Source organism: Drosophila bipectinata, chromosome XL, assembly GCF_030179905.1.
Source record: "Drosophila bipectinata strain 14024-0381.07 chromosome XL, DbipHiC1v2, whole genome shotgun sequence".
In the NCBI taxonomy this organism is placed as follows: domain Eukaryota; kingdom Metazoa; phylum Arthropoda; class Insecta; order Diptera; family Drosophilidae; genus Drosophila; species Drosophila bipectinata.
In genome coordinates, this window is record NC_091734.1 from 9321931 (window position 1) to 9346281 (window position 24351).

The window sequence follows — 24351 nt, forward strand, 5'->3', positions numbered from 1 at the left end:
GAGATTATTTAAAGGTTTAACTTCTGAGGCCAAGTATATCCAATATTTGCAATATATATCCCATCCTATATTATCTTATAACATAAACTGCCACCTAACTACAAGGGTATATAAACTTTGGCTATGCCCGAAGTAGTCTTTCTTGTTTATATAGCTAAAGTAGGAGTATAGCTGATATAGGAGTAGAAAGTATAGAGTTTTAGGTTTATATTGTGTTTAGGGTAAATAAATATATAGTGTATAGTTTCACGATAATCTTAGACTGATCTGAAACCTTTTGTAAAAAGGATTATATCTTTAAAGTGATTTTTTTTTTAATTGATGATTAATGATGTTGATCATTAGTAACATTTGCTTAAGATATCCCAAAGGTACTATATAGGTACTCAAGATCATATTTTAATCAACCAAAAAATATATAAAACAATAATAATAATAAATAAATATGGGTAATATATACCGTCATTTGTTTTAAGATCTTAAGAGACCTTAGAAATCTTAAAGAAAAGAGACTTAGATGAAAGAATAATAATACAAGAATAGAGATATAGAGAATAAATCTTTAAAAAAGCAAGAAAAACTTGTGGCAATTTTAAATCACTTTTTTATATCAAATATATAAAGATACCCCCTATAAAGTTAATTGTTTATATTTTTCCCCCCAAAACACCCCTCCATATTAAAAGTTTTGAATACTTTGTGGCTTTCAAGTGTCATTTTATTGCTCATATTCATATTCATGATCAACAGTGCTGCGAAATACATATTCATGTCCATACATCATTCATATACCATATCATATATCATTATTATACCATCTATATCATCTGTGTCATCAGTGTGGTTCGATCGAGTGAGTGGGTGTGCGGAATAACCAACAATATGTGAAGGGAATGGATATTGGAAGAGGTTCTCAAGGTACGGGGACTATATAGGGGATATTGGAAGAGGTTTTTTTGCAATTTTCTTTGCAAATAACAATTCATTAAGCTCAAATATCAAGATGAGATTCGAACCTGCAGCTAAACTAATGGTATCAGCTAAAATCTACGACTAAGACAATAGTTAACATTTTTTTAAATTTTTTTTCACATACATTTCCATATCATATCATTCTGAAAAAAAGGTTTTTTGTTGTTTTTTTTTTGTGTGGTGTGTGTGGCTTGATTTCTGGTTTTGATTTTGGTTTAGTTTACAATATCATTTCCATAATTCTTGATTTGTTTTTAGTTTTTTCAGTTGTTGCCTTAAGTGTCGTATTAATTTACAAAAAAAAAAGAATATGTGACAGAAAATTGGCTTAGAAAAATACATTTGGTTCGCTATTATCCTGTCTACATTTTCAATATTTATTCATTTTGTTTTTTTTTGTCCATTTTCTTGTTAGCTAATTTTAATTTTATTTTATTTTTGTTTCATATATATTTTCTGTTCTAGCCTTAATTTTAGTTTAATGGCAGATATCGAGATTCACCAGTAACTCCGGGCCTTTCCCGCTAATAGTTGAACTTTAAATTCCTGCATGCGTTTCCAATTCTTCCACCAGAGCTTAGACTTAATGTCCTTTCTTCCAACTCTCTTTCTCTTTTCCTCTGATCTCTTCGTGCATCCTCATCTCTAATTATATTCCATAGGTTGCTTTATTTTTTTGTTTGTTTGTAGTTTTGTAAACTGAAGGTACATTTTCCATTATGATTCCTGATCCTGGATCTTGCTTTTTTGCTTTTCGATTTAATTTACAGGAAGCTGTCGCAGCTGTTCTCCGCCTCGCTATTGGAGCAATCCATCGCCGGCAGGGATCCACCTCGCCGATATACCCACTGGTGGTGGTGCCGCTGCTGATGATGATGATGATGCGAGGTGCCGGCACAGGGTTCGCAGCTTCCGCTGGAGTTGGTATTGGAACTGCTGCTACTGCTACCGCTGCCGGTGACGCCGCCGCTCATCTGGCTGCCCCGCCGACGCAAGGATGTGGGCGTGTCCGGCGGTACAACGGCATTCAGGCGCGGGAAGTACTTGTAAATCTCCAGCAGACTGCCCAGCTTCACGTGCGGCCTGTACTCCACATCCTCCAGGGACTGGGCGGCCGAACTGCTGCTGCTCAGCGGCGTCCAGAAAGTAAGTCCCAACTGTGCCAAGTGTCCACCCTAAAAATTACCAAAAATATTTCTTTAATTATTATGTAATTTTCATTTTAAAAAGAAAACTTTTCACTTTTTCTGCCTGTCAATTGTTAAGAATTTTCGTTTGTTTTCCTTTTTTTTTATATTTTTAGCTTTAACGAATAATTTATTCTATTTTTAGAAACTTATTTCCTGCCCGATGACGTTTAAACCTTGCATCGTTATTTGCGTTTTACTTTCTAAAAGTTCATAAAATGTTTAAAAATAAACTCTTAAAGCTTTGCAAGCGATTATTTGTTTGTTTTATTTTGGAAGTTATTAACTGAAAATTGTTTAAAGTTTGCCAACTTAAAAGTGATTCATATTTTTTATCAGCTAATTGTTAAACTTTTTTAATGAGGGTGATTAACAGGGGAAAACTATAAAATTTGTATAGACTATATGATACCCAGTACACAATACTCTTCCTTAATTTCAAGGAAGTAATTCAATACTCTACGTGATACCCAATACTCTTCCTTAATTTTTCCAGAAACTTTGGCAAAATAATAGATCATACAAATTTTTAAAACTTAATATTTATACATGATATATTCATATAATTATAGTATTATTCAAATAATAATATTATGTCCTATAGACCTTTATTAGGTAAAAAAGCTTACTTTTTTATAGACTTTATGGTACCCTGTAGTCTTTCTGCCTTTTTTCCGGGTATTGAAGTTTTATAGGAGTCATTTCTAATACATACATTGTATATTATAATATACATTTACCTTACTAAAATAAGAATCTATAAAGTCTTGTTTATAAAAACTCAAAAACTATATGATACCCGGTACTTTTCCCGTCTTTCTTCCTTTCATTTTAAGATTATTGACAAAACATCTATTATACATCATAAAGTCGCCTATATCTTAAATAATCGTCGTAATCTTAATATAGTTTAATGAATCTATATAAATAATCTAAAAATAAGAATCTATACAGCCTCCCAATGAAAAAAATACTCATTATTTCCATACTATATGATACCTGGTACTTTGTGCGTTTCTTTCGAGATATTTAAAGCTAAAATATATCATATAATGGCTTGATATACAGAATACAAATCTTTCTACTAACAAACATAATAAATCTTTGAATAAAAATCTTCTAAAAAACTAAAAAATAAAGAAATAATAATAATACCATATATCAAAGTAAATAAAATCACATATCTATAAACTTAAATAATAAAAAATAATCAAGAATATCTTATCAAATCCCCCATATCAAAAAATTTCACTACCGAACCCCATATAATCTCAAGAGTCTAAAAGCCCCCTAAAAACCACCTGTCACGTAGCTTTCCTCAAAAGAGATATACCCTGGGAATCCCGAGTATATTTTCGCTGAAAACCCTTATTAAAGGCAATTTAGGTGGCGGGTGATTCATTACCTTGATGTCTGTTTCCAGCTTGTCGCCAATCATGGCGCACTCGTGCGGCTTGACATTGAGGAAATTGCAGGCCGCATAGAAGATCTCCGGATGCGGTTTCTCCCACGGCAGATCGGACGAGACGAGGACACAGTCAAAGTAGCCCCGGACATGCAGCTTGGCCACCTTCTCCCACTGGGCATTCGAGGGTCCGTTCGTGATCAGGGCGAGGGCATAGCCCGCTTGTCGCATACGGAGCAGTAACTGGACATAATCCGGTGGAACGGCCAGATAGCGATACCTCAGTCTCAGCCACTGGGGATAGATCTGTTCGGCGAGGTGTTTGTGGCGCGTGGGTAACGATTCCCGCCACAAGTGGGTGCGCCACGAATCCAGCGAGGTCTGCGAGTTGTCCGGGCAACGTCGGAAGGCCTTGAGAAAGTTTTGGGTGGCCTGGGCGGCGTCATCCTTATTGAATTGGTATTGCGACTCTAAAACATCTGCGAGCTAATAATGAATCACAACAAAAAAAGAATCATGTTATCAGCAATGGGTTTTGAAAAGGAAATATTACAATATAAGTAATAGATTCTAATGGAAATCATTTTTCAGTGTCTTTACCTAATCGAATGTTATGCCGCAATCAATCTCGTATCAGTGCATTGATCAAACTGCCATTGAAATATCATATAATACACAGAATACTTATAATACTTATTACAGCACACACTTTCCGCTTAAAAAAAATATAAGAATATTGCTAAAAGTTTAAAAAAAATTCCACAACTTAGACTACTATGTGCTCACTTGATAAACAAATAAATAATGATAATCATTGTTTATTTTTAAGATTTTAAGGTAAGATCATCATACCCCCTCCCATCGTGTGGAAGGAAATGCTACGCCCCATGAATTTCAATAATTGAAACGGGGTGTGGCTCGATTTTTTGGTGGAATGATAAAATCAACAATAAATTGTGAACAGGCTGGGTAAACTTTAGAGCTATGTGGGTCAAAAGGTCACTGGATATGGTAACCAAAATCAGACAAAGAGGTCTTATTATATATCTAGATAAAGGGCTCTTAATTAGGCATTTTAAGGTCTTTGCTTTTGTTTTTAAAAGATATTTAAGAACTTTCTTATAAGATGTAAGTTTAAAGAGATTTTAAAGGCCTTTTATATAAGATATATATTTTAAAGATTCAAGAACCTTTAAAAACCCTTTATTGAAAGATATATGGAAGATTTTAAGGATTTTAAAGACCTTTCCTATAAGATCTATGTTTTAAAATGCGTCAAAAACCTTTCTATAACTTGTAAGATATGATTTTAAAACCCTCTTTATAAAAGATATAGCTTCAAAAGATTTTAAAGACCTTTTATGAAAGATATATAAAAGTTTTAAAGATTTTAAAGACCTTTCCTATAAGATATATATTTTAAAAAGTTTTAAAACCTTTCTATAACTTATAAGATATGATTTTAAAAGCCTCTTTATATAAGATATATATTTTAAAGGTTTTAAAGACCTTTAATGAAAGATATACTATACAAGATCTTAAGGTTTAATAAACCTTTCCTATAAGATCTATATTTTAAAAAGTTGAATAACCTTTATATAAGATATAGAATATAATTTTAAAAACCTCTTTATATAAGATATATGTATATTAAAAAGATTTTAAACCCCTTTCATATAAGATATATCTCAAGTTCTTGCCAAAAATATTTCTATTGTAATTTTAAAATGGCACTTCCTAGTTCCTACAGAGACCATTATAAATATTTCAAGAGATATACACACTATATCTCTTTCTCTAGACATGGTCTATAAAAAGGCATTACAGATAAGATAGAAAGAAAGCTTGATTTTCAAGTTCTTAGTGATAGGATAGAATCGGTAGAAGTCCATAATGGAAAGCCCAGAATTTACCATTTTAGAGGTCATTTTGCAGACATGGTTGATAAAAAAAACTGCAAGACCAACAGAATGCGTTTCTTTTACTTTAAATATATGTACATATATTCTCTCTTTTATATACATACAGTTGCATTTACTATCGAATCTTTTTTTGGACATGACATTTTGGCCAAAGGCCTTCACGTGTTATTTACAAAAAAAAAAAAAAGATAAGAAGTCCATGGCCACAAAAGTAAACAAACCGAATTTCTTTTTATTTTTATTTTTATTATTTTGTATTTTTTTTTTGGAAGCATGGTGTGCTATCGCGGGATTTTTCGTATACGTAACCATTGCGGGCGGGCGAGTGGAAAATTTTCTATCGGAGCTGCGCACTTTCACCCCACCCCAATGGGGGGTGGAAGGGGAGGTGTTTGGGGGGTTAGCTTTCTGAAGGGGTAGTGGATAATAATGGAATTTCTTATTCAGAAATAACTCACCTTTCTGATGGCTTTTGAATCGCCGGCTCTTGTGGGTATTAATGTATTGTCCAGGTCAAAATAAAAGGCCGAGATCTTCGCACATGTCGCTTCGAAGTGAGTGGCGGCTGTTTTTGAACTGGAGGGGAATTTGCTTGCTGCCATCAGAGTCTCACGAGCACAAGGGGGTCGGTCGGTCGGTCGGTCGGGTTTCACCAGCGGAAGGGGTTAGCGGGTCAACGGATCACCGAAACGTTTTTTTTTTTATTTAATTCGTTTATTTTGGTTTTGGGTTTTTTTCGAAAGTTTTCATAGATTTGTTTTTTTTTTGTAGAGGATATCAACTCTATAGGCAGTTTTTGAAATTGGCGCCAATTGTATCAAGTCACAATAAAACAGCAACTAAAGCTAACCAAAATAAAAAACGGTCGTGAACGTAATTAAGTTGGAAAGAAGGGGAGCGGAACGGAACGGAACAGGTGAATGTGAATGTAGTCAGAGTGAGAGCGGGCCAGTGACTGAAAGTAGGGTTGTTGATAACATATCATATATAACACATTTATCGATATTCCTTCAATAAAATGATTCATTCACGATAATACGATATAATCGGTTAGTGAAAGCCCGAGAGCAGAGGGATGGAACAAAAGAAAGTGCCCCGCGCTCCACACTGACAATAGAAAGTCTTTGCACGCTGTCACTAGTGTTGTCATGTGTTTTCAAAAAAAATTAATTAGCTTTTTTTTTAGCAATTATCCAAAAAATTCCAAAAATTATGAAGCTTTAATAAATTTAAAGCCTTTGTTGATTAAACTGTTTTTTTTTAAGTATAATATTTAATTTATACAAAGCTTTAACGAGCTTAATTAGTTTTGGCGGGCACAAGGTATGACACTTTTCGATGGCACTGTTTCTATTTACCCGTGAGAGCAACAGAGACCGCGATGTCCATTGAGCTCCTTTCTAACTTAATACCACCAACCTGCACTCTTTAAAACAACTTAAATTTTACATTTGCAATGCATGCTAAATTTAATTTTCAAAACTAAAAAAAAATAAATGAGACTAATAATTTTTATTGTTTGCCAATAATAAAAAATGAATGGCAAGACGAACTTTTTTTTTGGCATACTGGAATCGATAGACGATTACGCGTGGCACTCTGGTAACGGGTGGGCAGCACTGCATTTACTTCAACCAGGTGGCAGCTTTGGCATTGCATCGCCTTTTTAATTATTTTATTTACCCAAACAAATAGCAAGTTTTTCAAAGATGCACAAGCTCACACCCAACATAGAGGTCTACTCGGCAGGTGAGTTGATAATTAAGGTACAAAAAAATAAAACTAACTTGCTTTTCTTCGTCGGCATACCCCCAGAAGCCCTTCTGAGAAAGGAACAAGATATCAAAATTAATGCGGAGATGTCAGCGATGAGAAAGGCACGATTGTCCGGCGTGGAGCCGCACCAGGACATCAAGGACCAGGAGGAGGACTCCCCGGAGGATGAGCTCATTTCCATGGAGACGCTGCGCGAATCTCCAGTCCAGTGGCCCGAACGATGTGAGTACCATAAAACGTGCCTCAGTTGGCGCCATTTTTAACGTATTTTTGCAGTTCCCGGCATGGATGAGTTCCTAACCATGAGCGATACGCCCATGTATACGCCCAGTGTGGATTTCGGCAACAATCTGACCCCCGAGGACATGGCCAAGATACACAGTAAGTACCAAAATAAACGGACAGACATTGCTTATTCCGCATCACGAATTCTTGATAACTTCTAGAGCTGAGCCAACTCACACCGGAACAGCTGGTGGAGAAGATTAAGTCAATGCACGATGAGATCTACCAGCTGGGCTTGCGCGAGGCCAAGGAGATGACCCGCGGCAAGCTGTTGGGCATCTTTGATCGCGAGCGTATGCACAAAAGGCAAACGTGATGCCCTGGTAACGTCCCTAAACTCTTAATTGTTAAAATTAATTCTAAATAGGTTAATATATACATCAAGTCGGTGTTAAAATAATGAAAACACGAGTCATTTTGCAACAATAACTAACGTTTATTTCCAATTAAAGCAGTTTTGGGTCCTACGTTAACACGATTACACGATATTGCCATGGATGTGGAACCAGAAGGGGGAAGATGGCTGGTGGCCAGGGTTGGGAGGTCAAGAAGGCACAGTATAGTTTGTAAAATTCCACTATGCATGCATTTTTTAACTTAACATTCAACACCTATAATGATTGTAAGGTGGGTCGCAAAAAGGGAAATAAGATTTAGTTTATATACCAAGATTAGATAGTTATTTTAAAGTATCTTGCTAACAAATGTCAAGTTTTTCTTTCACTTTTTCGTTGGCCAAAGAACATATTCTGTTTAAATTACAAAAAATAAACTTAAATTAAAGATATCCTTGAATTACCGACCTACCCTACAGTTCTGGGACGTGTGTGTGTTTTTTTGTGCTTAATACTTTTTGGTTGGCTCTGGGCCGTGCTCGAGTAACCTATAGTTGGTATCCTGTATCAATCCCATGGCTCAGTGACCCTCATTCCTGCCACTGCATTCCGAAACGCTGCTCGAACGTGATACGATTAAAGACCCCGGCATCGGCCAGCTGCAACGGATCGGTGTAGTAGGCGAACCGGCGGATGTCCAGCATGGCCAGGTCGAACATCTGCTTCCAGCTGGTCAGATCGGTGACGCTCATGTGGATCGGCAGCTGCGGATCGGGTATATCGATGGCGGCCTGCAGCCGATCAAATGCCTCGGCAATCGGTCCGACGGATAGATTCACCCAGTACTCGGCCGGGAAGCGCTTGTTCTCGCAAAACGGCGCCCCCTTCCGCATGATGAAGACCAGCATGAGGATCTCGTATCGCTCGGAGCTCTCGTAGAAGCGCTTGGTGCGAGTCTTCTCCACAAAATCGATCAACAGTATCAGGGGAGTGTAGTTCTGCAAGTGCATCAATAGCTCCCGATCGGTCCACAAGTAGCGACCCCCCTTCACGGTCAGCATGCTCATGTTGCTGGTGAGTTGTTGGTGTTGTTTCTGGTGATGTTGTTGTTGTTGCTGTTGATGATGGAGTTGCTGCTGCTGCTGCTGCTGGTGGAGATGTTGCTGCTGATGAGCCTGAAGTTGCTGATGTGGCTGCGATTGTTGTTGTGTGGCTTGATGTTGCTGTTGCAGGGCCTGATGTTGCTGTTGCTGCTGCTGTTGCTGCTTTTGTTGGAGAAGTTGCTGCTGTTGTTGCTTATGTTGTTGTGATTGCTGCTGTTGTTGTTGTTGTGGGTGGTGCTGCTGCTGTTGCGGCTGCTGTGCCTGCTGCTGCTGTGCCTGCTGCTGTTGCTGTTGCTGCTGCTGCTGTGGATGTTGCTGCTGTTGCTGTTGGTGTTGCTGTTGTTGCTGGAGCGGTGATACTGGATTTCCGGTGCTGGTTGCAACCTGGCTGGGCATGGCGACCACAATGCCCGTTTGTTTCAAACAACCAACCTCCTCGACCATGTGCTGACGGCAAATGCAATTAAGGTTGCAACTAGGCCAAGGTCACCTCGCTGGAAAGCACGTACCAGCCAGCCAGCCACCTTAACTTGTTGCAAGTACAAAATCAACTTACTGCGTGCCCCAGTGCGACAAACCAAATTAAATGGATGGCCTGCCTCCTCCTGACAGAGTCCTAGCTCCTGGCGCTCCTTTCGCTCCTCTTGCTCCTCACAACCTATACCTATTACCCTATTATACGATTATATCCTTCCCCTATATATAGAGATATGTTTATTATTTATATAGGATGTAGTAGTGCCGTTGCAGCCGCTGCGTGAGCTCCGAACTGGACGATTGTTGCCACGCGAGTGCGTCCCAATGGATGGACTTGCCATCAGTTGTCGTACCGTTCGGGTCTTTCGTGGGGGGGCTCGTATTCGGGCTCGTATTCCGATTTGGGACACGGATACGGCATGTGGCTGTGTGTGGGATGTGGCCGTTTGGCAATGAACTTATTGGATGCGGCGCCCTGGCTGCACTTTGCAGATGTATTTCACGATGCAGCCTGCCAACTTGCCATCTTTTAAATTTCATCCCTTATTTTTAAAGAATTATTTTTTATTTTGGAAACCCCAGGACTCCCGACCCACAAAAAAAAAAAAAAAAAACTAGATCTTCTCCAGCTTGGCTAATCTTAAATCGAATTCCGTCCTGTGTTCCGCCTTTAAATACTTTCGCATTCCCACCAGAAGGTAACGACATCGCGGACCAACCAACACCTCGAAGAGCACCTTCATCAGGGCCTCAAACTTGTCCTCACTGCCGTCTTTGTACTCCAGCAAGGCCCGGCCATAGGCACGGAACTGATCCTGACTAACCAGACTTCGCAACTGATGGGGGAGACAGGGATATATTATTATAGAATCAATATAATCTCTAGCATGTATATAGTCACCTCTCGCAGGAAATCAGACCGAGCTTCGGGCGCCACCTTTTCCACCTCCGGCGGCTCCACCTTGATGCTGCTTATGTTATCCACTAGCTTGTAACGCTTCTTGGCTGTCTGGCTGGAGGATTGGGATGAACTAGGAGGAGAGCTACGCTCACGTTTGTGAATCTTCACCAGACCGGAGGAGCTACTCCGGCTATCCATGCAATTAAAATCAATGCTCTGGAAGGGGATACAAAATCAAGGATTAGGAGAAGTGTATCCCATTTCTTTAGAAGACCTCCGCTTACAGAGACATTCGAGTCCAAGCGACTCATAAAATCCATGGCATTGGGCGCCGACGAGCCGCCAAGCGTTCGTCCAGCGGCGCAGGCATAGTCGGCCGGTGACCATGATTTTATGGAATTGGCCATCTCCACTTTGCTGGAAATGATTTATTGAAAAGTTTTCCACTTCAAGGACATGGCCAGACTTACATGGCTGTTTCATTGGCCGCCTTGAAGGTGGCATTGGAGCCTGGTTCCCTTTTTATCTGCGTGATGGGGGCCAGTGGCTCGTCCTCCTTTTTGATAACCGTCTCCAGAGGAGTCCCCGATTCTCTCTCATCCGGCTGCTTCATCTAAGGGAGATTACTTTTGTTAGAGACATCCATCCCCTAATCCTCTAAAGACATCTTCCAACTCACAGTGGTTTCGGCATTTTTGAAAAACTGACGCAGCTCCCGGACAATCGGGCCGAAGGGTGAGCACTGCGGCCTGTCGCCGAGGTGTCCGCGTATCCACTTGGACAACTGCTGCACCTGAGCGGCATCCTTGAACCTCGAATCGCACAGCAGAATGGCACCGTAATCGTTACGATGACGGATCACACGACCAATGGCCTGGTTAACGGCTCGGGTAGCCTCCAGGTTGTACCACTCGTTGCCGCTGAGGAGCTGATTCTCCCGGGTGCGATTCGACTCCAGATAGCGACGCTTCAGTATCACCTTGGGATCCTTGAGCGGCGGAAACGGTAGACCCGTGATGATCACCGCCCGACCGTTGCGATCGGCAAAGTCCAGACCTTCGGATACCTTGCCGCGACACACGGCCATGAAGCAGGCACCCTTGGAGTCGCGTATGGCCTGGTAGAACTCCTCCATGGTGCTGGTGAACTGATCCTTGCCACGCGGCTCCAAAAATATAGGCTTTTTGCTGGCTATGTCCGCCCAAAGGCCGCTGGCCTGCCAGGCATCCACGCACTTGTTCAGCATCGGATACGAGGGGAAGAAGACCAGCAGGCCATCGGGAACGAGGCGGGAGACGTTCAGAATGGTCTGTCCCAATGAGCTGATGTACTTAGGATTATCACTGAAAGAACAAGAGAGATTACTTCAAGATAGAGTCCAGGATAATGCCAGATAACCCACCGATTGGTGTAGTTGGATATCAGAGGCTGACGATCGGGTCCTGTGCCAATGATCTTCACATACACCTGCGACTGGTCCACAATGTGCGGGTTCTCCAGGTGCTGGGCCACCGGGATGGCCAGTTCAGCGATCAGAGGCTTCAACGGTGCCAGGGTACCGCTCGTGAGGATTACACTGCGCACCTGGGTGTTGAGCAACTGTTCCATGCCGAAACCCGGATTAAAACACCAGAAATTTATGATTTTGGCCACCTTGCCAGTGGAACCATTCGTTAAGGCTGCCTTGCTCAGCCAGCCGCCTTGCTGCTTGGCTGGGGCCTGCTTTCCCGGCGCCTGTTTGGACTCCTCCACCTGGACATGAACCTTGAAGCTAGCGTGCACCTTGCTCATAACACTCTCCTTGTTGGCAAAGACAATGGTGAGCAGATCGCTCAGTATAGTGAAGCTGCCGCCCTTGCGCAGGCTCATCTGCTGCTGGGAGGCCACCATTAGATACTGCACCAGCTTGTCCAGCAGGGACACTATAGTGGCAACGTTTCCATAAGTGAACTACAAAGGAAAACATTAAATATTTATCCAGAAAGTGGATTCCCCCATCTTACATTGGCTTTTCCCAAAAGATCGTAGATCATGGAGGCCGGATAGGTGGCGCCATCAATGGGATTGTCCACCACCACCGCATCAATGGCCTTCTCCAGCTCCAGAAGCATCTCCTTGAGCAGCATGAGATCATCCACGGTAAAGTCCTTTGGCTCATCGCCGGCCATGTCCTGCGGCGAGTCGCTGGCGAATGCCTTCATGATGTGCGTGACATCCTCAATGGCTATGGCTACGTCCGAGGATTTGATCTGCACCGAGGCAGACTCCTCGCAAATCTTCTCGATGTTGTGGGCCTCGTCGAGGATCACAATCGTGTTGCCCAGTTCGATCTTGTTGGCCTTGCGCGCCTTTGGATCCAGCAGATAATTGTACGGCATGAAGGTAATATCCGCCTGGGGCACCAGTTCCTTCGACGCATAGTACGGACACATCTTGAGCCGCTGGCCCACCTTAATCAGATCCTCGATGTCCATGATGCTGGGCCCCCGAAAGTCCGGATGATCCTTTTTCGACTCCACACGCAGCTGGAAGGAACAGGTCTTGGAGTGGACACGCAGCTTGCACATATTGACCTTGTTGGAGTTGCCCACTTCCCGGGAAACCTCCGGATGGATGCACAGCTGGTCCCTTGATCCGAGGACCACGGATCGCATGTTGGAGTAGGCAGTGCGCTTCAATTCCCGCATGGCCTGTGTTAGCTGCGAGTGCGTACGTGAAGCGTAGATCACCTTCGGCACTCCCCAATTGTTGGCCTTGCCCATGGTCTTGGCCAAATCCGAGAGTTCCGGGCCTCCTCCGCCACCTCCACCCATCAGATCGGCACCTTTGTCCAGCTTAATCATCTGCTGCTGGTGCTCCGATTGGCGAGTCCTGATCCAGGCCAGCGACGAGCACAGCAGACTCAGCGTTTTTCCCGTTCCAGTTGGAGATTCCAGCACTCCGTTTGTTCCATCCTTCAGGCACTGGATAACCTTCTCCATGTACGCCCGCTGCACCGGGTACGGTTCGAAGGGAAAGTGCACCGGTATACCGGCGATCAGACTTTCCGGCATCTTGTTGGCAAATAATAAATAATATTTATTATTTTTGGGCGCCAAAGCCGGCCGAACATGTGTTGCGGCAAAAGTCGATAACAGTTATCGGAAAGGTATTTAAAAGTCTTATTAAGGATTCAATAAAATATTTTATTTATTTAAATCAATAGAGATTCTTAATTTATATTTTTAAGACAACAATTTATTAAATTTAATTTTTCTTTGCTAATTTTACAATCAAATTTTGTAGAACAAACCTTTTGTACAATAATTTATCAATCGAATTTGTTATCGAAGTTTGAAATTCCCATTTGGCGCCATGAACAGCTGATTCTTAGCGGACTGCAAATTTTAATTTTTTTTGTATTAATGTTATATATTATTAAAAATTTGATTATTTCTAAGATGAAAAAGTTACCCTATATAGCTTAGCAATATTGGGATCAGATTTTAAAAAGTTTTTCTAAATTTATTTTTAAAAAAATATTTTTAATAATTTTTTTAATGAAATAAATTTTATTTCATTTTATTTTTTTATTTTTTAAATATTTTTAAAAAAATATTTTTAATAATTTTTTTAATGAAATAAAGTGGAAGCTGCATCCTTAATTATCATATTGATGCATAGATTTACCGATTCTTTACAACTCTACACTGAAACAAACTCTTTTTGGTTCAAACTCTACAGGGAATCCTTCAAATCCCCACTCTATGGAGCTGGGGAGTAAATCGGTAACTTCTGAAAAAGAAAACCATCAACCCTTAAACCCTTTTCTCGATTGAAAAAAATAAATTAGTGTGCATAAAATAATTGTAAAAAATATAAATTACAAAACTATGACTAAAATAGGACATTAAATTTAAAAAAATTATTAATACAAAATATTGCCACAAGGCTGTTCACCCTAGTTATCAGTGCTGTAAAGCGGATGATTTTCCGGCTAAACAACACTGATAACTACCCTGAACACAACACTGAAAATTCACACTGAAAACAACACTCCCCCGGTCCATTTTTGTCCGAAATTTTGAACCGAGAGGTTGGCTCGGGACCAACACACCGCGGAAAAGAACAAGAAGAAGCAGGCAGCGAACGGCGGACATCGGCCACGGCGACGACGCAACAACAGTGACGACGGCGACGACGACCTGTACGTGTGTGTGTGTGTGTGTATGTGAGTGTGAGTGCAATGCAGTGTGCGTGAGTGGAGCAAGCGGGAAGCAGTATACGAAGGCCGTGAGTGCGAGCGAGCGAGGTTGCTGTTCGTGCCAAGCCACATACACGTCCCCGCTCTCCCTCTCTGCCTGTGTCTCTCTCTAGTAGAGCGCCCCCCACCCTCCCCCTCCGCCTTTACCGCGCGAGTGCTGAGCTGCGTATGTGTGCCTGTGTGTGTGTGTTCGCGGTGGTGATAAATTTTTGTTGGCACAAAGTAAAAATATAACAGAATAAAAATCGTGGCGCGGGTTAGAAGATAATCGAAATTATTGCAAGTATTGGAGCTGGCAGTTTGCATTTTTTCAAAATTTTAATTTTATTTCAAAAAAATTTTTTTTTTTTTGTGATTTTAGCCGTACGTAGAGCGTTTGTTGTTTGGTTAATTGAGTGCTTTTTGAAACTCTCGCTCGAAGTACTTGTGCCAGTTCTGCTGCTGCTGCTGCTACTGCCGCTGCTGCTGCGGCTGGCGATGATGGTGATGCTGTGTGTGTGTGAGTGAGTGCGGCGACTGTTTTTGGTCGCGGTGGGAGCTTATCCTGGCGATAATCCTCAAAATTCCGACCGGAAATCCTTTGAGGTCAATCCGCATTGGTGTGGCGATCTCCGTGTCAGCCGGCCATCCGCACATTTCTGGCACGATTTCCATCGCACTTCGAAATTCAAATTCGGAAAAGTTTGGCGCCTACGCGAGCGGTGAATCGAAAGTGCGCTCCGATAACGATAACCGGATTATCACATGCAAATCACAAAATTCAATCTTAAAACAATAAAAATGTGTTGTCAGAATGTGTTTATCAATAAACCGACAATCCGATACCCTCCTTACTGCCCCACATTGAGTGCATTACCTTCCGAAGACGAGTGTTTATCGTCCAGTTTTTTTTTTTTTTTGCTGCTTTGGCAACTCTGCTGGTTCTGCTGCTGCTGCGGCTGCATAAGTGAATTCCGACGTATCATTATAGCCCAGCAATATAGCCCAACCACGACCCACCCCCTGCACTGACAAGATTAATTAGCCACAAAAACTCGATTACTTGAAGTGGTCTCCCCTACATTTCTTTTTTTTTTTCTGCTTTTTTTTTTTTTTTTGTTTTTACCGTGTGTGTGAGCTTTTAACACAATAGGCCAATCACCCTCCCCCTTGCATGCCCGCTTCGATGCCTCCCACTTTGGGGCCAGGGTTGCCAGACACTTTAACCTCGAGCCCCAATTTACAAGTGTTATTTCAAGAATTAAATTTTTTATTTAAAAAAAAAAAATATTTAATGTGTTACAATTTACACTTTGTAAGTGTTACCACCTGTTTATGGTATGGTGTATAACCATTAGATCCCTTGGCAACCCTACTATCGTACTCGTGTATGCGTGCATATCCATGTGTGCTGGTATGTGTGTGTGTGTGTGTGTCTGTTTGCGCTCTTATTCAAATAGAAATTGAATGTTTTGCACTCGAATTCAGAGTCAATTAGTCGTAGCAGTGATAACACGCTCTTACTGGAAATTTATACAACTCAGGGCCAGAGTCAACTGCAATAGGCCCGGCTCCAATCTAGCGAAGGGGGAGGGAGGTCGGAGGTGGGGTGATATCGTAAAGTAGGTTAGCCGTTGGCGATGATCGTTATCCCGGCATCGGTTTTTCTATCGCAAGCTATCGCATTCCTTTTTGGCATCCCCAAATCCCTCTTTCTCCGGCTCTCTAGGCGCTCTAGGCTCTCTTCTTCCTCGCCCACTTACCTGCCTCCTCTAGCTTCCTCTCGCTTTTGTTTTTTTTTTTGTCGTTTTTGGAGAGCAAACAGAGATGCGCACCTTTGATCGTGAGTGTGGAGAGAGGGGATATTGTGTAACAAGACACAACAAGACGTTATAGACATGTTAAAACACTATTTCCAAATAAAATTAAATATATATATATTTTTTTTTAAATTAAGAATTATAAATTTTGTAGAATTTTGTTCCACTCACGAGCCACGTGAACCCCACCTGGGTCACGGGATCATCTCTAGGCAACGCCAACGAAGCGTAGTGGGGCATCAAGCCGAGCAGACCAGGGGCGGGTGGAGTGGTAGGAGGTGGTGGAATAGATAAAGGAGGACGCCGAGGGCAGGAGGCAGCGACCGAATAGCAGCGACTGGTGGAGTCAAGAGAGTGGATTCAGATTTGTGTCAAAGCATTTTTCTCATAAATATGCACCAACAAACATCTTGAGGAGCGACCCCATGGGACTTAATGCCATAAGCCAGTTGATTCCATACCTAATTAGCACATATTTTATATGTATGTTATAGTGTGTGTGTGTGTGTGATGACAGTGATTACGCAGTTTCAGAAAAAAAAAATCGCAATCAGTAGTTGATATCTTTTATAAAAATCGATCTATATGATCGATTGCATACAGTGCGTATGCGCAACCTCAATATACAACCAGTTGCATATGCTTGTTGTTTCATTATCGTTCCGTTTCGTTTCCATTTCGTTGCAGTTAGTTGTTGTTGCTGCTGCTGCTACTGCTTATCCAGTCCAAATGTCAGCTGTTTCACGCAACAACAACATGTACCATAAAAGCGGCACAGCCACAGCCAAACGCAGAAAAAGAGCTTATCGATCAAGCCCCGCAGGACAAGAGAAAAGAGAGCAAGCGCCAGAGGCATCCGCAACCGAGCGCTGCTAACAACGTAAACAAATAACTAAAAAAAAAAAAAATACACACAAATCAACAAAAACAAAAACAAAAAAACAAATACAAAAAAGCAACAATAAACAACAAATAAAAACAAAAAGAAAAGCAAACAAAACGCAGCCTGAAAACACAAATTACAAAGAAAAAAAGATAGCAAGCATAGCTGCGAAAAGTAAAAGAGCGAGAAAGAGAAGGAGAAAGTGCAATTAAGTGCATAGAAAGAGAAAGAGAAGGCGACAAAGAGAAAGATAACGGTAAGCAAAGCTTAAGATCAGCTGGGAAATGGAAATAGTTGGGAGTTGGGAAATAGTTCGTTTTATTTCAAAATATAAGGAAATATTAGTTATTTCAAAATATTTTGAAAATAGAAAATGAATTTCATAATTTTAAATATTTTTGTTATACATTTATGGTTTATTTTCATTAAAATTTAATTGGTTTTAAAGTGTTTATTGTTTATATCTCGTAATTTGGGAATTTGAAAATTTGGAAATTTGGGAAGATTTCTAAGTTTTTATATTCTTTTCACTTTTAAAATATAAAAATATGATAGTTTGAATTGTGATTTTTTAGTTTCAAATATTTTTGAAGTACACTAATGTCTTATTTTATTTACAATATTTTTTTAAGATTCAAACTTTATTTTTATAAAGTTATATACTTTGTATTATACTTATACGTTATATACTTTGTATAAATAGTTTAATTATTTCAAAATTAACAATAGTAAATATTTGAAAAAATGAATTTTTAAAATCTTTTCTATATTTTTTCATACACTTATGCTTGATTTTCTTTAAAATAGACTTTTTTTAAGGTATTTTATAATTCATATTTAGTTTCCAAATTAATAATCTTTTTAATTCTTAAATTCTTAAATTCATTATTAAAAAAAAGCCTATACATTTTTTTTTTTAGAAACCCCCACACATTCCATTGTGTGGGATTGGGGGATCATTCATAATGATCTTCCTTATGAGTACGCTGACGTCATGGTTCCAATATTTGAATCATCGATGTTATCGAGAAACCATTACATAATATTTATTCCTAAACTTTAATGAAGTCATGTACATTTTTTTTAAATCTTAAAATTAAATAATTTAAATATATATTTTTTTTAATTTCAGAGATTTAAGAGAAGAAGAGTGGAGGTTCCATCACCGCCATGACAATCATACTCTTCCTGGTGGACACCTCGTCGTCCATGTGCCAGAAGGCGTATGTGAACGGGGTGCAGAAGACGTATCTGGACATTGCCAAGGGCGCCGTGGAGACCTTCCTCAAGTACCGACAACGCACCCAGGACTGCCTGGGCGATCGCTATATGCTGCTGACCTTCGAGGAGCCGCCGGCCAATGTGAAGGCCGGCTGGAAGGAGAACCATGCCACGTTCATGAACGAACTGAAGAACCTGCAGAGCCACGGCCTGACCTCCATGGGCGAGTCGCTTCGGAATGCCTTCGATCTGCTCAACCTCAACCGGATGCAGTCGGGCATCGATACTTACGGACAGGGACGGTGTCCCTTCTACCTCGAGCCCTCGGTCATTATTGTGATCACCGATGGCGGGCGGTATTCGTATCGGAATGGTGTCCACCAGGAGATCATACTGCCGCTGAGTAACCAAATACCCGGCACCAAGTTCACCAAGGAGCCCTTCCGCTGGGATCAGCGCCTGTTTTCATTAGTCCTCCGGATGCCGGGCAACAAGATCGACGAACGGGTGGAGGGCAAGGTGCCGCACGACGATTCACCCATCGAGAGGATGTGCGAGGTGACGGGTGGGCGGTCGTATCGCGTCCGGAGTCACTACGTCCTCAACCAGTGCATCGAGAGTCTCGTGCAGAAGGTGCAACCGGGTGTGGTGCTCCAATTCGAACCCCTGCTGCCGAAGGACTCCTCCAATCCCAGTTCCGTCAATTCGGGAGCGGGGTCCGGTTCGGGATCTGGCCCCGGCGGCGGCGGTGGCGGCGGTGACCCAGCACCGGACATTGTCTTTCAGCCGGTGAAGAAGATGATCTACGTACAGAAGCACATCACCCAGAAGACCTTCCCCATCGGCTACTGGCCGCTGCCGGAGCCCTACTGGCCCGACTCCAAGGCCATCACCCTGCCGCCCCGCGACGCCCATCCCAAGCTGAAGATCCTGACGCCCGCCGTCGATGAGCCGCAGCTGGTGCGCAGCTTTCCGGTGGACAAGTACGAGATCGAGGGCTGTCCCCTGACGCTGCAGATCCTCAACAAGCGCGAGATGAACAAGTGCTGGCAGGTGATCGTGACGAATGGGATGCACGGCTTCGAGCTGCCCTTCGGCTATCTGAAGGCGGCGCCGAACTTCAGCCAGGTGCACCTGTACGTGCTGGCCTACAACTATCCCGCCCTGCTGCCGCTCCTCCACGATCTGATCCACAAGTACAACATGAGTCCTCCCAACGATCTGATGTACAAGTTCAATGCCTACGTCCGCTCCATACCGCCGTACTACTGCCCCTTCCTGCGCAAGGCCCTGGTGAACATCAATGTGCCGTACCAGCTGCTGCAGTTCCTCCTGCCGGAGAACGTGGACAACTATCTGTCGCCGACGATCGCCAACCAGCTGAAGCACATCAAGAACACCGCCAAGCAGGATCAGGAGAATCTCTGCCTCAAGGTCTACAAGCAGCTGAAGCAGCCCAAGCCACCCTACCGTCAGGTGGAGACGGCCAAGCTGTGCACCGGTACGGCTCTGAGGAGGGATCTGGTGAGGCATCCCCTCCTCCGGGACACCTTCGCCAAGTTGCATGCAGAAATCGAGCCGGTGGAGAACTATACCATTGTGGTGCCTCAACTGACGCACCAAGCGTCGGCCAAGACGTACAGGTAAGGATTCATGGAGTCTCCATCGATGTCCTCCTACTAATCTCTCTCTTGGTCTTTTAGGAATCCCTTCGATATACCGCGACGGGATCTTGTTGAGGAAATCGCTAGGATGCGCGAGACCTTCCTGCGACCCGCCTCGCTGGTGGCCAAGGACTCGGGCCACTGCCTGCCCATCGCCGAGATGGGCAACTACCAGGAGTACCTCAAGAACAAGGACAATCCGCTGCGCGAGATTGAGCCGACCAACGTGCGCCAGCACATGTTCGGCAATCCCTACAAGAAGGACAAGCACATGGTGATGGTGGACGAGGCGGATCTCAGTGATGTGGCGCCGATGAAGTCACCCAATGGCAATGGCCCCGGCGGTGCTCCGCCCGGTTCGCCCTCTGGCTCTGGGTCGCCATCGGGACAGGGACCCTCGTCGTCGGGTCCACCGGGCTCGGGACCTGGACCGGGTCCTGGAATGCCCGGTGGCATGGTTGGCGGCGGTGGAGTTATGGGAGGCCTGATGATGGGCGGTGGGGGCGGCAATCCCAGCAAGAAACTGGACGGCACTGGCCGCGGACGGAAACGGAAAGCGGGACCACTGCCACGAGGATTCGAGTTCCGTCGCCTGTCGACGGACTCGCGAAGTTCCTGCTCCAGTTCCATATCGTCGGCGTCGAGCGGCGACCTGGGCACCTCGGGCGCCGGCCTGGGCAGCGACTCCTCGGGAGCCGGTCTGTCCGGCGACAGCTCCTCCAATTCCATGGCCTTTGACGAGGACAGCAACAGCAGCTTTGCCAGCTCCAGCTCGGAGGCCTCCACCGACTCTGGCATGTCGCTGGCCCACTCGGATCGCCTCGGCTTTGAGTTCAACGACGAGGAGACCAGCGACCAGGACACGCCCCTTAACGGCTACGTGCACAACTTCATCAACGGCATCAACGACGATCCGATGCTGGGATCGGCCGAAACGGAAGCCGGTCCGTCTGCGGGAGCAGCTGCTGGCCCGCCTGGTTCCGCCGGCTCGGGATCAGCTGCCGCCGCCTCCACATCCGAATCCTCGACGATAGCCACTGCCTCAGTTGCCTCTGCGCCCGCATCCACACCCGCCGCCATTCTGGTCAGCAGCACCAGCAGCAATGGCGGCGATTCGTGCACGCCAAGTGCCTCCGCGACCGCCACCGGCGCCCATCCCGGGCCCAGCTCCTCGGGCGTGCTGTATGTGCCGCAGAACGGCCTGACCGCGGCGTGCGTGGCAACCTACAGCAGCAACCTCAGCTCGCCGCTGGACAACCTGAGCTCCATGGGTGCGACGGGAGGTCCTGGCCTGGGACTGGCCACCTTGGCAGCCCTGAGTGGGAATACCAAGCCCGGAACCCTGTCGCTAGCCAACGGATTCGGGCATGGACACACGTCAGTGATATCGCCGCCTTCGCCTCTGGCCACTGTGCCCCCGAATCCCCTGGGATTGGGCAGCAGCAGCAGTAGCAGCGGGAACTCCATTTCTAGCTCTGGAGCGTCGAGCAGCAGCGCCACATCGTCCGCGACGGGATCGACGAGCTCCTCATCCGCCTACTTCAGTCACAACGACATCAACGACGCCTCGGAGATCTCGCGGATACTGCAGACCTGCCACAACGGCACCAGCGGCAGCAGCGGGAGCAGTTCCTCCAGCACCTCCGGCGGCAGTGGCAGCAGCAGTAGCCTGAACGGCAACGGAAACGGTGATTCCGGTAGTGGCGGTGCCGATAGCGACCATTTGGGATTCGGGGCAGCGAACAGTTTCGATGCCCTGAAACGGGCAGCGGGAACGGGGACAAGTGCGGGCAACCCGCACTACTACTGGGCCAGTGGACTGAATCATCACCAGAACCACACGACGAGCGCTGCAGGAGGAGGCACTGCATCGGCCGCTGGATCTGGAACAACGCCCGCCGCCAGCAACAATCACCGGAGTAGTCCCAGCAAAATAGCCGAGATCAAGGCCAGTTCCAGCTGCTCATCCTCGCCGACGCACAACAATAATGGCGACCTAAGTGCCCCACCAGTGACGAACCCGCTCATCCTGACCGACGAACAGCGCGAGGCTGCCCGGAAGCACAACATCGATTTGCGGCTACAGGTCTTCCGGGATATTCGACGGCCTGGCCGGGACTACAGCCAGCTGCTGGAGCATCTGAATCTGATCAAGGGGGATCATGAGATGCAGTCGGATTTCGTGGAGAAGTGCATTGTGGAGTCGTTGCGCTTCCGAAGGCATCAGATGGTGTCCAGCATACAGGATTGGTGGGATCGGAAGCAACAGCTGACGAGTTAGCGATGGCTACTCCTTGCCAAGCACCACTGAGTCCTGGCCAGGAGCGGTAGCCGGCTCATCCAACAATCCATCTGTCTGTGATGTCATCGAAAAAATCGAAAAAATCGAAAAAATGGAAAGGAGTTATGAAGGAGTTCTCGTCAATTTCCAAATTGTATATAAAATCGAGCATGGGTATGGAGAAAATGAACAGAAACAGGAACAGGATCATCAAGGATCATAAAGGATCATCAAGGATCCTAAAAAATCAAGATCTAAACACCAGAAAAATAATAATAAAAAAAGGGGGCAATTTCTTAGCAACTTTAGGTGATTAGAGAAAGATATATAGAAAGAGAGATAACCCGATAGGAAGGATGAGGAAAAGAGAATAGAAGGAATAAGCATGTGTAGGATGTGCAAGGACGAGGAATCCAATATCAGGATAGGTTCAACTCGCCAGCAAAACACAGATATATATATATGTAATTGTAATATCTATGATATATATTTTATATATAAGTATAAACTAATTTAGTTTACTAAAAAAAAAAAAACCGAAGGATAAAAAAAAAAAACCAACACACACCAACACAGATTTTTAAAGCCGCCGATTCAGTTTTTTTTTTTTTAAGATTATTCACCTTAATTATATTAAAAATAATGAATTTTTTTTTGCAATTCTTTTATATGAAAACATTTATTAAGACCATTTAATTATTGTAATTTAGAATTTAAAACAAAAAAAAAAAACAAAAAATATCAATTTAAGTGTATAGTGTATGTGCAAACAACAACAAAAACTTAAAAAAAAAAACAACTTTAGGAGAAAAGCTTGAGCTTCTTGAGCCACATTTTAGCCAATTTTTGTTGGACCTGTTTCAAAAAAAAAAGAAAAAAAAAATAATCTTCGCTTTGATTTTTTAACAAAACGGATATAAAAAAAAAAAACAACACAATTATACCTATATACATATACAGATATTTATTGCCTAAAAAAAAAAAACATAAGATCCGGTCAGCGTTTTAATTATCTAAGCCAGATGAAAGAAAATAAACAAAAAAATCAACAAAATAGTCGTATTATCCAGTACTTTCGGTTTCCAAATGCTTACACCAATTAATTTTTTTTTTATAATTAGCTATTATGTTATGTACTATATATTCTTTTTGATTAATTAATTTTACAAAAAAAAACCCAATTTTTAATGTGAGTAAAGCTAACACAATTAAGCAAAAAAAAAAAAAAATGAGAATGATAAGCGAAAAAAAAAACAAAACAAAAAAAATAGGACCGTTTGTTAAACAAAAAAAAAAAAATTCAAACTTTCGCACTATTTTTTTACGTGTATGTTTGTATGCATGAGACGAAGTAGTAGGAAGAGCTAGTTTATTATAGTAGGTAGGAGGAGGACTGCTTCAGGATCCATTCAACAAAAATATGTACAATTTTCAAAGGCGTATCCAACAAACTTCATAAGACATAACAAACATAACAAAAAAAAACAAAGTAAAAACCAACAAAACAGCAAACAAAAACAAAAAACAAACGGAAACAAAACAAAAAATCAAAGGAAAATAAAAAAAAAAGGAAGCATTGCATTAAAAATATCCATTTTCTGGTTTTGGGGATATATCCTAATCATGTTTCTTATCCATTTTTTTTAGGATCCACCCACCACGGCGTTGGCTACGCCCATGTATGAATGATCTATGCCCCTGCCTCCGCCCCATAATTAATGTCGCATTCATTCAATATTCTTATCATTGGGGTTTTTGTTTTAGAAATGTGGAGAATATCGAAATACAAGACTTTAAGGGGACTCCGATCAAGAATTGGATGAGGATTACCAAAGATATACCACAAAAATGGGGTTCTGAATTAAGAATAAGAATTAAGAATAATATGAAGGAGTTT

General features: G+C 42.9%; 5 protein-coding genes across 8 annotated transcripts; 2 read left to right on the forward strand and 3 right to left on the reverse strand.

The window, feature by feature from the left end:
- Nucleotides 1-696: 696 nt before the first annotated feature.
- On the reverse strand, nucleotides 697-6450 carry LOC108134306 (N-acylneuraminate-9-phosphatase). Its single transcript, XM_043209891.2, has 3 exons — nucleotides 5945-6450; nucleotides 3565-4050; nucleotides 697-2147 (listed from the first exon to the last, which is right to left on the reverse strand). The coding sequence occupies exons 1-3, from the start codon at nucleotides 6086-6088 to the stop codon at nucleotides 1737-1739; spliced, it is 1041 nt and encodes a 346-aa protein (XP_043065826.1). The 5' UTR covers nucleotides 6089-6450; the 3' UTR covers nucleotides 697-1736.
- Nucleotides 6451-7078: 628 nt separating this feature from the next.
- Nucleotides 7079-8290, forward strand: lin-52 (DREAM core complex component lin-52). Of its 2 annotated transcripts, none has more exons than XM_017254568.3 (4): nucleotides 7079-7235; nucleotides 7302-7484; nucleotides 7539-7643; nucleotides 7709-8290. In XM_017254568.3, the coding sequence occupies exons 1-4, from the start codon at nucleotides 7196-7198 to the stop codon at nucleotides 7861-7863; spliced, it is 483 nt and encodes a 160-aa protein (XP_017110057.2). In that variant the 5' UTR covers nucleotides 7079-7195; the 3' UTR covers nucleotides 7864-8290. The 2 variants fall into 2 exon arrangements, with proteins under 2 accessions (XP_017110057.2, XP_017110058.2); XM_017254569.3 differs by having other exon boundaries at nucleotides 7103-7235; nucleotides 7305-7484.
- On the reverse strand, nucleotides 8117-9776 carry LOC108134297 (uncharacterized). Its single transcript, XM_070282669.1, has one exon. The coding sequence runs from the start codon at nucleotides 9427-9429 to the stop codon at nucleotides 8473-8475; it is 957 nt and encodes a 318-aa protein (XP_070138770.1). The 5' UTR covers nucleotides 9430-9776; the 3' UTR covers nucleotides 8117-8472.
- Nucleotides 9777-9941: 165 nt separating this feature from the next.
- Nucleotides 9942-13503, reverse strand: Rtel1 (Regulator of telomere elongation helicase 1). Its single transcript, XM_017254570.3, has 7 exons — nucleotides 12367-13503; nucleotides 11766-12313; nucleotides 11043-11706; nucleotides 10834-10976; nucleotides 10648-10780; nucleotides 10364-10579; nucleotides 9942-10298 (listed from the first exon to the last, which is right to left on the reverse strand). The coding sequence occupies exons 1-7, from the start codon at nucleotides 13414-13416 to the stop codon at nucleotides 10077-10079; spliced, it is 2976 nt and encodes a 991-aa protein (XP_017110059.2). The 5' UTR covers nucleotides 13417-13503; the 3' UTR covers nucleotides 9942-10076.
- Nucleotides 13504-14392: 889 nt separating this feature from the next.
- IntS6 (integrator complex subunit 6) lies at nucleotides 14393-23763 on the forward strand. Of its 3 annotated transcripts, none has more exons than XM_070283142.1 (4): nucleotides 14393-14549; nucleotides 17093-17544; nucleotides 18421-20152; nucleotides 20213-23763. In XM_070283142.1, exons 3-4 carry the CDS (start codon nucleotides 18459-18461, stop codon nucleotides 22452-22454), a joined length of 3936 nt encoding a protein of 1311 aa, XP_070139243.1. In that variant the 5' UTR covers nucleotides 14393-14549; nucleotides 17093-17544; nucleotides 18421-18458; the 3' UTR covers nucleotides 22455-23763. The 3 variants fall into 3 exon arrangements, with proteins under 3 accessions (XP_070139243.1, XP_017110046.2, XP_070139245.1); XM_017254557.3 differs by lacking the exon at nucleotides 14393-14549 and adding an exon at nucleotides 14867-14889 and having other exon boundaries at nucleotides 17097-17544; XM_070283144.1 differs by lacking the exon at nucleotides 14393-14549 and adding an exon at nucleotides 16873-16888.
- Nucleotides 23764-24351: the final 588 nt, after the last annotated feature.